At 37.0% G+C, this 12,502-nt stretch overlaps 1 protein-coding gene across 1 annotated transcript in view; it reads left to right on the top strand.

Moving 5' to 3' along the window:
- Positions 1–12,502, top strand: part of LOC127434244 (glutamate decarboxylase 2-like) — a 33,616-nt gene that overhangs the window by 9,035 nt on the left and 12,079 nt on the right. The window contains exons 8-15 of the mRNA XM_051686834.1: positions 359–438; positions 562–616; positions 739–855; positions 3,934–3,998; positions 4,276–4,354; positions 4,519–4,668; positions 7,863–7,970; positions 10,083–10,172. Of these exons, the coding sequence (XP_051542794.1) occupies positions 359–438; positions 562–616; positions 739–855; positions 3,934–3,998; positions 4,276–4,354; positions 4,519–4,668; positions 7,863–7,970; positions 10,083–10,172 (744 nt within the window). The remainder of the gene's footprint in view (positions 1–358; positions 439–561; positions 617–738; positions 856–3,933; positions 3,999–4,275; positions 4,355–4,518; positions 4,669–7,862; positions 7,971–10,082; positions 10,173–12,502) is intronic.

The following is a 12,502-nucleotide window of genomic DNA, read 5'->3' as shown; positions in this document are numbered from 1 at the left end:
TAATTTGATATTTTGCACCAAATCTATGCTTGTGATAGCAGTCACTGCCATGTTGAGTGTCTAATTTATTTAGAAGCAGCATATACAGTGCTTTGTATAAATCCTGAACATTCCCACATGTAGAGTTAATATGCTGGTGACATTCACTCTGGCAGGGGATTAAGAAACTACTGGATATACTCTCCCCAAGGACATTTCAGACATTTTGCAAAGGCTATTGTATGATCAACAACCAGAATGTCTGAGCTACATTCAACGGTTTCACTCTTGGAGGATTCCTACCCATTAATAAATGTTGTTTTGATATACAGTGGCAAAGATTTATGTTTGTGTACAATTAAGATAATATATCTTTCAGAGCCATTTTTCAATCAAGAAAGGAGCTGCAGCACTTGGAATCGGTACAGAAAGTGTCATCTGTATTAAAGTCGATGAAAGGTGAGTCTGGATTATCGCTACAGATGCGTCAAATTGTGACTGCAGGATTGAGAAATGTAATTCTAAACATAATAATCACAAAACCATATGAGCTCAGCATTAAACCACGTTAATTTCTGACAGGGGTAAGATGATTCCTTCTGACCTTGAGAGGAGAATAGTTGAAGCCAAGCAGAAGGTAATTTCAATGACCATATCTCCTCAAGCATTCCATGTATCTCTCTCGTGTCTGTTTAAATAATCTGTTGTGTTTCTGTAGCAAAAAGGACCCTAAATGGTCCCCTGATTTCCTTTTCACAGGGGTACGTGCCGTTTTTTGTCAGTGCTACAGCCGGTACCACGGTTTATGGGGCCTTTGATCCTCTGATTGCAATAGCGGACATCTGTAAGAAGTATGATGTCTGGATGCATGTGGATGTGAGTAGATCGGTTTCTCTGAACTTACTTGAACTTCATAAATGATTCTTCTGTGAAATTCAGTGGAGGGTGATCCAAATGTGATCACAGAGCTAGCAGATCATTATTGTCGTTCTCTGGACGCAGAACTAATAACCTGTACAATTGTTAGTAGTGCTTGCTAAGACAAGCATCACTTTTTTCATTGCTGATACAAAGGGTTAGGTATTTCAACAAACCCCTAAGCCTGGTATAACACTTCAGCATGTTTGTTTTGTCGAGCAGATTTACTTCTCGAATCATGTCGCTTGTTGAGTAGAGGTGTGCTATTATGAAGTGATTATGGTTTTCACTTGACAGACAGTAAAAGAAGGGGAAAAGTCCCACAGACGTAAGTTGAAAGAGGGACTCGAATCATACAGTATCTAGAGACCAAAATATCATAGAGCAATGCCCTAGTGTAGACCCAGATCTCCCACTTAGAACACCTTAGCAACTGCATAGCAACACCCCAGCAACTAACCAAACCCCCTAGTAACCACAATGCAATGTGCCTAAAACCACTCAGAATACCTTAACAACTGCATAGCAACACTCTGGCAACCACCCAGAAACTTTAGCAGCTGCATAGCAACACCCCAGCAACCACCTAGAACATTCCTAGGAACAACATAGCAAATGTGCTTAAAACCACTTAGAACACCTTTGCAAATGCATTCTGAAGTAATGTCCTTGCAACCACACAGAACACCCTAGCAACATCTTAGCATCCTCCCAGAACACCTTAGCAACCGAAAACCGTAGCAATACCCTGGAAACAATACAGAACACCAAGGCAATGCCCTAGCAACTTCCCAGAACACATTAGCAACTGCATAGCAACACCACAGCAACTGCTCAGAACCCCAAGCAAAAACATAGCAATGCTCTTAAAACCATCCAGAACACTTTAGCAACTTTACATACTGTACCAATGCCTTTGAAACCACAACACCTTAGCAACTGCTAGTAATGTGCTGGCAACCAGCCAGAACATCATAGCAACACCTTGGCAACCTCTCAGAACACCTTCACAACTGCATAGTAATGCACTGGTAACCTCACAGGACACCTTAGCAACTGCACAGCAATATGCTTACAACCACTCAGAACACCTTGGCAACTGTAAACTGTAGCAAGGCCCTTGTAGCCACATAGAACACCTTACTAAGTGCATAGCAACACCCTGGAAACCACCCGGAGCACCCTAGCTATGCCCTAGTAAACTTACAGAACACAGGAGCAACTGCATAGCACTGCGCTTACAACCACTCAGGCCATGTTAGCAGCCGCATATTGTAGCAAGGCCCTTGCAACCACACAGAACACCTTATCAACTGCATACCAACTCCCTGTCAGCCACATAGCAATGCCCAAACAACCTCCCAGAACACCTTAGCAACCACATAGTAATGCAATTAAAACCACTCAGAACACCTAAGCAACTGCAAACTGTAGCAACACCCTTAGCAACTGCATAGAAACAACCCAGGCAACCTTTCCAGAACCCCATAGCAACAACATACTGCTTACTAAAGTGCATACTATGCTATGTTTACAACTGCATTGTAATGCCCTGGCTACTACCTAGAAATCCCTGGATATTCCCTTATATGCTTACAACCATTCAGAACATGTTAGCAACCGCATAATCTAACAAGGCCCTAGCCACCATCCAGAACCCTTTAGCAAACACATGGCAATGCACTACAAACCACTCAGAACACCTTAGTAACTACATATTGTAGCAACACTCTTGTAACCACACAGAACACCTTAGTAACTGCATAGCAACACCCCGGCTATCTCCTGGAACACCATAGCAACTCCCTGACAACCACAAGAACACCCAAGCAACGCCCTAGCAACCTCCCAGAACGCTTTAGCAACCATACCATAGCAACACCCTTGAAACCACACAGAAAACCTTAGCAACGGCATAGCAACACCCTGGCAGCCTTCCAGAACAACTTAGCAACTGCATATCCACACCTTAGCGACCACAATGACAGCATTGTTGTGCATTTTGCTGGTGATGAGTTTACCACAGGCAAGACACACTCACATTTTCATCAGAAAATTTGTAAATGTAGTAGTTGTTCATAGTTGAACCTGCTGTGTTTGTGATATGGCAATGGGTGAATTTAGCATTCATGTCATAAATGACCTCCTTTTGGAATATGACTTTATCTAAATGTTTCCTATTAGAGGAAATACCCTCAGTCATTCTGTGTGAGTGTGAACATGTGTGTGTTCACTCCCTTGAGGTCGATGAGATTAATAGTGATATCTTATTGCCTAATTTTTCCTGTGATGCTGTGACTTACAGCCAGTGGCCTTTCAGAATGAACACAGACATGCATTGTGGCTGAACAGTGGAGCTCTAACAAATGCAGTGTGTTTGGATCCACTGTACTGCATTCATCTAACCCAGATGCCTTAGTTAGACATTTGCCCATGTACTGCCGGTATAGATGAGAAGATCTGTAGCAAGCACTGTATCATCCCACCAACAGTGTGTTTAAGTGAAATAGGCTGTGAATATAAAGTGATTAATATTCTGGAAAGAAACAGCCTACGATATTTGCCTTTAGCCATATGCCAATTTGAAGAGGTAAGGATCAGTATATTGTACACCAGGTAATATCTGGTACACATGTAATTTAATTAAAGAATGTCAATATGCATGTACTTGTATTAAGCCCAATTATGTAAAAAGAGAAAGATTCAGAGCAGCTCTGTATATCATAACTGAAACTTTAACTTAACAAACATGTTCATTTTAATATGCAATTAATAAGATAAATGGTAAAGGTATGGTTCACCTAGTGAAATGGAACCTATGTATATATATATATACACGGCAAGTTTAAATATCCATAATGGCAGTTCAATGAATGGAAAAGAGCAGTGTTGACATTCTTCAATTTTCTTCTTTTGTGTTTCATGCAAGAAAGTAAGTCATATGGGTTTGGAATGACATAAGGGTACGGTGATTAAAGTATAACCAAATTTTCATTCATGGCTGACCTATTACTTTAACTCTGTGTGTTTCTGCAGGGAGCATGGGGTGGAAGTTTGCTGATGTCCCAGAAACACAGGTGGAAGCTCAATGGAGTTGAGAGGTCAGTTCAATCTGGAATTTTTAGAGCCTGAAAATGATTGAGTAGTCTATGCATTTAGGGCTTTTTTTTTTTTTTTTTTACATTTTTGCCTGATACATTATTGCCTTTAAGTGATGAATTTTCTATTGACGTGACCTTTCACTGCACACTGCTCTGCCTCAGGGAGAAATCTATTCTAAATTCAAAAAATAAACAGTTTTGTAGCTATTCACTTTTAAACATGTAAAGGACAATGCAAAGTTTTTAAATCATGTGCAATCAATATTGTCAATTTCAGAGCTAATTCCATGACCTGGAACCCTCATAAAATGATGGCTGTGCCCCTGCAGTGCTCTGCTCTGCTAGTTAGAGAGGAGGTAAGTTTATATTATCATTTCATATTCTTTATTTACAGTACAGCGCCCCCTAAAAGTATTTGGACACACAGGTCACATTAAAAAATGTCTGAATGTCATTGCATTAGATAACTAAGTGTCATTGATTGTTTTGTAATCTTGTTCTTCCTTTTTGTTTGTTGCAGGGACTGATGCAGGGCTGCAATCAGATGCAGGCATGTTATCTCTTCCAGCAGGACAAGCACTATGATCTGTCCTACGACACGGGGGACAAAGCCCTGCAGTGCGGACGCCATGTGGACATCTTCAAACTATGGCTGATGTGGAGAGCAAAGGTATGAGGAGGCTTCAGAATTTCCATTGAATTTCATTATTGCAAGAGACAGAACACAAGTGAGAATTTAAATAAATGCTGCAAGATTTCCTATTGAATTTCTAGAGAAAGATCATTTTGTATTGCTAATTGTTCTGTTAGTACCTAAATGCCTTTGAAGAACAAACTGGCATATAAATGAAACTTGACTTGTGATCTCTTTCTCTGTTTCATTCAAAAGGAAGATTTGACATACTAAATGCTAAGAGTCTGACAAGTTGTGCTATTATTTATCTGTGGTAAAAAGATGGCTTTAAAGACCATGAAAAAATGGCATTTCTATCCATATCATTGAACAGCTACCCTGCTTTAATGAATGGAAGACAGCAGTTGCTTTTTGTATTAATAATTGTGCAAACTGGTCTCATAGAATCACATTACTATACATACATTTTTGCTAAATGATTTTTATGTAGCTCGATGTGCGTATTGCGGCAGTTTCCTACAACAGCAATGACTTTTATTCACTTTAACACAAATTATGACTAAAATGGCAGATTATCAGTTCATAAACATTTAGGGTACAATGGGGCTAAAGGCACACCTTAAGGAAAATTAGCTTTGTTTATTAGTGTATCAAGATTCAAGAAATACATTAATTTGTATTGAATATTGATAAAGCAACTTAATTTGTGTGAAAAAAATAAGAAATTTGTTCTGAATAAAATTCATAAAATTCATAAAAAAAATAAATAAAAAAAAATCACATCTGGGGAAAAAGGCTCCCTCACTTGGGATAAAAGGCTCCCAGGGGGGTATATTGATATGGTGTAGATAACGGCGCAATAGCTATAGGGCACAATTTGTCAACTAATGCAAATACTTTTAGTACAGCAAGATGCTTTTTTGAGTAACAAATTAATATAATAATTATTTAATATAACTGTTCCAGAAAAGGGTGCATCATTTCTTGTTCATTTCAATCACATTTGACATTTTATAACATCTGAAGTATTCTATAAAAAAACTAATCTCTATTATGATTGGATGAGTCAATGTGAGCCCACTTTGAAAATTTTCAGAAAACAATGTGTTTAATAGGGGCCTTTAGCACCTGCAGCAGGGGGGCTTTTTACCCCAAATACTATCCTTTCACTTATTGGACAGTTATTGAAAACTGTTTGATATAATGACCTTAAAACTGAAAATGACAAATAAGTATTTTGTTTAAAAATAAATGTGATAATTCACAGGATATTCTTTAGCTACATAAATTTGCAACATTTTAAAAATTATTTAATATTAAATCAAATTGTCTCAAAATAAACCTTTAGACACTACACGCAAAGATCTCATGGAAGAGGACAATTATGTAGTGTATAGTGACAAACAGGTGTTTAGGAAAGTGCTGTGGTAGTTTTTGTTGCTAGTTAGTGTTTTGGCAGAAAATAAAATCAGTGGAGCCTTTTACCCCGCGGAGCCTTTAGCCCCAGTTTACCTTACTTTTCGCCCTGTTCCTCACACGATGCTATCTTATGACATCTAAACACTTTTACTGTAGCACGAGACTTGTCAGGCAATACATTTTAATGTTTGCAATACATAACCAACAACATTTACAAGCTTGTTCGAGTGTGATCAAATTGCGATCAGTTGATAAAGCATTGCACTTGTGATGTAAAGGACATAGGCTGGAAGTCTCATAGAAGCACCACAGAATGACATGGTTGCTTCAGCTATTGTGTTTTTCATCTCACATTTGCTTTTCTGACACTATCAGTTAGGTTTAGGTTTAAGGTTTACGGTAGGGTGGAAGGTTTTGTTGATTTAAAACTGAATAGAGCATTAACCTTATAAACCCCACCTGATTGGAAGAACATTAAACTTGCTTTTAGTGCCACACAGTGGACATTTTACCTCTGCCATGATATGTGTAATTAACCGTGTAATATCATTTTGCAAAAATAATGCCACAGTCACATAAATGTCCTGAGATCAGGCTGAAACATCCAGTAAAAAACAAAAACATGTCATAAGGCTGGGTGATATACTGAATATTCACAGTAAATTTGTGATGATTTTTCTGGTGGTATGAATATCAAATGTATGTGGCCAGTATAATTTATTAGAGTAGTTATACTAGTTTCAGACATGCAAAAATGAGAGCATTAAGACAGAGAGTCTCTGATTTAAAGATCTGTAGAAATTTCATTGATTTTCAAGACAAGTCTTTTTGTCTTGTTTTCCTGTAAAATTATCTAAACTTTCTTAAAATGTGATTTGTTTACTTGTCAAGAAAAATAGCATAAGATATTATGTTCTTTTCCTTAAAAACATGATATAAAATCTTACGCCAGTTTGCTTGACAAGTAAATAAAACATGATTTAAGGTTGTTTAGAAATTTATCAAAAATATTTGTCTTGAAAATAATTTTTTTGCAATGTACAGTTAATTTCAGTGAATCAATTCAAACAGTCCATTTCTATGAGTCGACTCAGGACACTGATTCAACAGTTTGTTTGCTTCATCACTGAAAAATGTTCACTGAAGTCTCAGTGTGGCGTTTCTGTTATATTAAAATGTTTTAGTAAAAATAAATAGCGGTAAATATTGTTGTTTATTATTATGAATTGTTATATCAGGGTATATAAATGAAAATGAATAATAGTATTTTTTTTTTTATTTTACAAAATGTTTTTCGATGCTAAAATTCTTCTCTGTCCACAGGTCACAGTACTATTTTACATACAGATAATAATCTCTCTCTCTCTCTCTCTCTCTCTCTCTCTCTCTCTCTCTCTCTCGCTCTCTCTCTTGCTATCTCTCTCTTTCTCTCTCTCTCTCACACACACTCTCTCTGTTGCCCTCTCTCTCACGCTCTCTCTCTCTCTCGCTCTCTCTCTTTCTCGCTCTCTCTCTTGCTATCTCTCTCTCTCTGTCTCTCTCTCTCGCTCTCTCTCTCTTTCTCTCACACTCTCTCGTTCTCTCTCTCTCTCACACACACTCTCTCTGGTGCTCTCTCTCTCATGCTCTCTCTCTTGCTCTCTCTCCCTCTCTCGCTGTATCTCGCTCTCTCTCTCTTTCTCTCACACTCTCTCTCTCTCACACACACACTCTCTCTCTCTTGCTCTCTCTCTCTCTCTCACTCTCTCTCTCTCTCTCTCTAATGCTCTCTCTCTCTCTCTCTCTCTCTCTCTCTCTCTCATCCTCTGTAGGGCACTATTGGTTTTGAGGCTCAAATTGATAAATGTCTGGAGCTGTCAGAATATCTCTACAACAAGATCAAGGACAGGGAAGGATATGAGATGGTCTTTAATGGAAAGGCAAGTTTTTTTGCATTTAATTGGTTTGGCCCTCTGTTACAGCATACTTGCCATTTATTCATGGTCAGAAATAATAAAAATGTTAAAGAAATTACTAGTAAAACTAGTTTTGATTAGTTAGCAGTACCCCCTGATGTAAGCAAATGTTATTGTTTCCACTAAGAATAATCAATCAAATCTGGTGCCAGATGTTCAAAAAGTTCTATAGATGTATGTGTTCAGAATATAGTGTTGTATGATATATTTCAGAAGCATTCAAATGTATTCTCTAGCTGAAAATCATATAAACTGATGTCATTTAATTCCTGATAATATTCACTTTTTATTTCTTTAACTTTTTCATATAAATTGTTTTCCCAATGAAAATTTGCAATATCACATGGATTGTGTGCACCACTGAATTAATAATGGAAGTTCAATTACAATTAAATTCCTGAATTTGAAATGTATTTCAAAGTAGCAAAGAGGATGTGGAATTGCAATTCAAATGTTAATTTAAGGAAGTAGAATTAAAATGAAATGAGTCAAAGAAATTCATAACTGTTTTTAAGTTTAGTTTTTAATAAATAACAATAATTAATAAGAAATGTTATTTTTTTCATGCTTTTGATTTTTTAAGTCATAATATTTTAATTTAAATTTTAAACTTAATATTATAAGTTTTGTTTATTTACTTAGTAAATTAATTTAAATAACTTGAAATGCCAACTTTAGAAATTTGTATTACATTGTATCACATTCACTATATTTAATGCATTTTCATTTAATGGACCATGGTGGAAGAACACTTAATTTCCTGGAATGCTCTAATGTTACTCACTATGTTTAACAATCAATTGATTAAAAAGAATCAATAGATATTTCTGGTGCTGTATGGCAATATTACATTTTATGTTAATTTTAGTAATTAAGAAAAATATCCTATCAAATAAGTAAAAAAAAAAAAAGTTCTACCTATTGGTTGATTGATAGACCTAATTAGACAAAAGTATTTATGTAATTATCTATGTCAGAAAATGTGTCTTGTGTTGGACTAATTCAATTGTGTTGTGTGACTGTGTTGAATTTCTTTAGATTCTAATTAAGTAAATTTCACTTCCTATCATTCAATTTAAAATTGCAATTCAACTTCCTGTGGGGTGTGACCAATTCTATTCAAATTCAAACTCAAAAACTGAAAGAGAGCCAATTCTGAATATTGCTCAACCCTGCCATATCTGCATAAAAAATAAATAAATAAATAAATAAAAAAAATAAAGAAAAAGTTTTCCTTAAAACATACCATTTACAAAACATTGGATTTCTAAATACAAAAACAAAAACAAAAAAACAACAACAAAAAAAAACCCATTATTTAAAACAAAGAGATCCTCATGCAGCCAAAAAGTCCTGTATTTTTAAGTCATTTTCTCCAATGCAGTGCAGATGGAGTGCACTAATTCACCTAACATGAAATGTTTCACCCATGAAATACCTCAGAAGTCATTCAAGCTCATTTAAATGTAAATTGTGCTTGGTGCCAATGTGATAAAGTGATTTGGCTTGAGTCTTCTCACTAAATGCACCTTTGTCCATGTCAGCGAAGCGCAAGCAAAGGAAGGCTACAATGTTTCAGTATGATCGAATGGAAAGATCAAACGACACATTTCAGCCTCTGTTTAGCAAGCACTTTTTGGTTCTAACACTGAAGTCACAGTGAGGTACGACTCGATCTGTGTTTCATCTGCGCAAACCACCAGCTGAATGCATAATGAGGTTCTTTCACTGGTGCGTAGAGGCATTCTGGAGTCTCACAATGAGGATGCGGGCTTATAATGGACTGTAGTGTGTCCATGAGGTACCTGCTCAAGCGCTCAAACCCCTCACAGCAAAAGCCTTTTGATTGAACAGATTACATGGCTGCTTCCAATCTGACAGCAACAAAATTTCCCATTATGGCCCCAGGTGGCCCCTAATCACATATTCCGTCACAGATCTTTAATGGACTCCCCAGAGTGCTCTATTTATGCAAGTGTGTGTTGTACATTGAAATGAGTTATGGATGTGTGTATTGTGTGGACACACAATGATTTGTGTTATATCTGGGGGTCTTGTGATTGTGTGTCCCTGCAGCCTCAGCATACCAATGTGTGTTTCTGGTATCTTCCGCCGGGCGTACGCTACCTGGAGGACAAAGTGGAGAAAATGAAGCGTCTGCACAAGGTGAGAATAAAAAGGGAGGAGGCGAGGTTTTTTTCTTTGATTCAATCGTTTGATGTGTTCCAACGGAGCTTTTTAATTTTCATATCAGTTGGGTGAATATGATTAAATTTTACTTTTCCTGGCACTTTTAATGATGATTCAAATGCCATATGACCAGACAATATATCTTTATAGAAAGCTTAGGATGTCTCCTACCTTACTAAATACTAAATACCTTTGAAGACAATCTCTTTCCAGGCAATTCTTGTAAAGTGGGACATTTATATTGTGAAAGTGGGACACTTCATGTTTTTCTTCTTAAACAAGCTAAAAGGTCCTGTACCTGAATATAATTTATTCTTTGTATTTCATTTGTTTGCAACATAGACATACATAATTATTATTAATTCTCCTTAAAATATCCCTCAATATTAACCATATACAATATTTTTAAACGTTAGTGTAAAACATTTTGTAAACCATTTTGAAAAATGTTGATAAACATTGTTCAGTCATGGCAACTCTCGGAAAGATTTTGCATTTTAATGTGGGTATGACAAATTGATAATGGTCTTGGCGGATTAGATCTGCTAACACTGCTGCTGCTGCAGAGCAAGTATGGAGACTTGCTGCAACTTGAAAATGCACATACATACTGAGTTTAGCATGTGGACATGGTGCTGCTGCTGCACATGACAAACACAAGACATGCTGCATCGAGCAAAAATGACATACTGTTGCACAAATAGACATTACAATAAATTCCAAAACAAAACAGGGAAGCTACACAAAACTAACAACACAAACACAAAACACAATCCTCCAACCAAGCAGGTCTATTGCCTAGACTTATGTACTGCTGCTGCTCCGAAGAGCAATATGCACCGAATGTATGCTAGCTAGGTGTGCCGTGGCCACTGGCCAAATGGCGTAACACTAGTGAACTACATTTCTATGTGTGCTTCAGCCTGCTTAACCGAATAGTTTAAACGGATAGTGACCTAACACATAATGTGAACCTGAGCCAGGAAAGCCCAGAGATTATTTAACTAGTGACAGACTAGCTATGTGTGGATTTATTTAATCTAATGACCTAAGATAGTGATGTGTGCTAGCCAGATTTTGCTAAGGCTTACCTTGTAAAAAGACACGCTTCTGTGTGTCAAGGCCAAAAGCAGACCTTACTGTGAAAGCTGATAGAGAAAAAGCCCTAGCAACCACCTGAGCAAATAGCATTTCTGAGAAAAATTATTGCAGCATACTGCATAAAAACCAGCTTTTCAGCAAAACTGAGCTATTTAAATTTAAGACAATGAGACAGACTCAAGGTGATTGGCTACCCAACAGCAAGTCAGAGGACACCAAGCGAGCCGACTGGCTTGACATGTAACATGTGAGTGAGCCAATTAGCTAACAGATAACAAGTCATAGAACCTACATCAGCTTGCACCACATAGAGTTGCATGGCTGAACTTTGGTCATTTGAGTATTTGAAAATGCTATAATTTTGCTCGCAATAGTGTATAGGCTTAAACTGACTAAAATTATAGGCCATTTTGAGTTAAATTGACTCAAATGAATGAATATGACGTGATGAAATATCAATTAATGTAAAGGACATTTTCATATTCATATCAGAACAGTTAAGGTGATGTCTGTTTCCAGAAACCAGAAACAGAAATGTAAATTGATGTCCTCTACATCAGTGGAATTATAGGGGGAGGGGCTGCCCATCAGGCATCATTCATTGGCTGATTGCTGTTCAGTCACACCCTTGCCAACAAAGCTCTAATCAGCAATTAGGCCGAACAGATGGCGTTCATGTGAGTCATACAAAGAAGGTCTCTATCTCACACTACCCAAACCGCTCCTGCTCTCCTCATGTAGCTGAAAGTAGAACCTGTTACAAAGGCTATAAACTCTGAGGCTAGAGCTTGATATTTGATGGTAGGTTCGCATAGATCCTTATATGTTCTGAGACACAGTACTTTAAAAAATGTGTAACCTTTACAACCCGCCTCCATTAAAAATTAAAATTCCACTAAATAGCAATAACACTAGACAGTGATGAGAAATTGAATCTCCTTAAACATATTTAAATTATATTAGTCACTATGTGGTAATTTTTATTTATTAAGCCCTGAAAATGTATTTTAGTTAAGTCTCGTATTTAAGTTTTTCCAATAATTGCAGTTAACAAAAATGCTTTCATTAACTCAGAAAGGCATTGCAGTGTTTTTCTTTGAGACATAAATGAAGTGGCACTGGATGGGCTCCAGTTTATCAAGGCTTGTTTCATGAGGGAATGGGTTATGTGTGCTGGAGTGGTAGTATTGGGACACACCCTGAGT

The sequence above is a fragment of the Myxocyprinus asiaticus genome, chromosome 44, assembly GCF_019703515.2.
Source record: "Myxocyprinus asiaticus isolate MX2 ecotype Aquarium Trade chromosome 44, UBuf_Myxa_2, whole genome shotgun sequence".
Classification (NCBI taxonomy): Eukaryota; Metazoa; Chordata; class Actinopteri; order Cypriniformes; family Catostomidae; genus Myxocyprinus; species Myxocyprinus asiaticus.
Note: the sequence above shows the minus strand (reverse complement) of the source record. Positions and strands in the feature narration are given on the sequence as shown.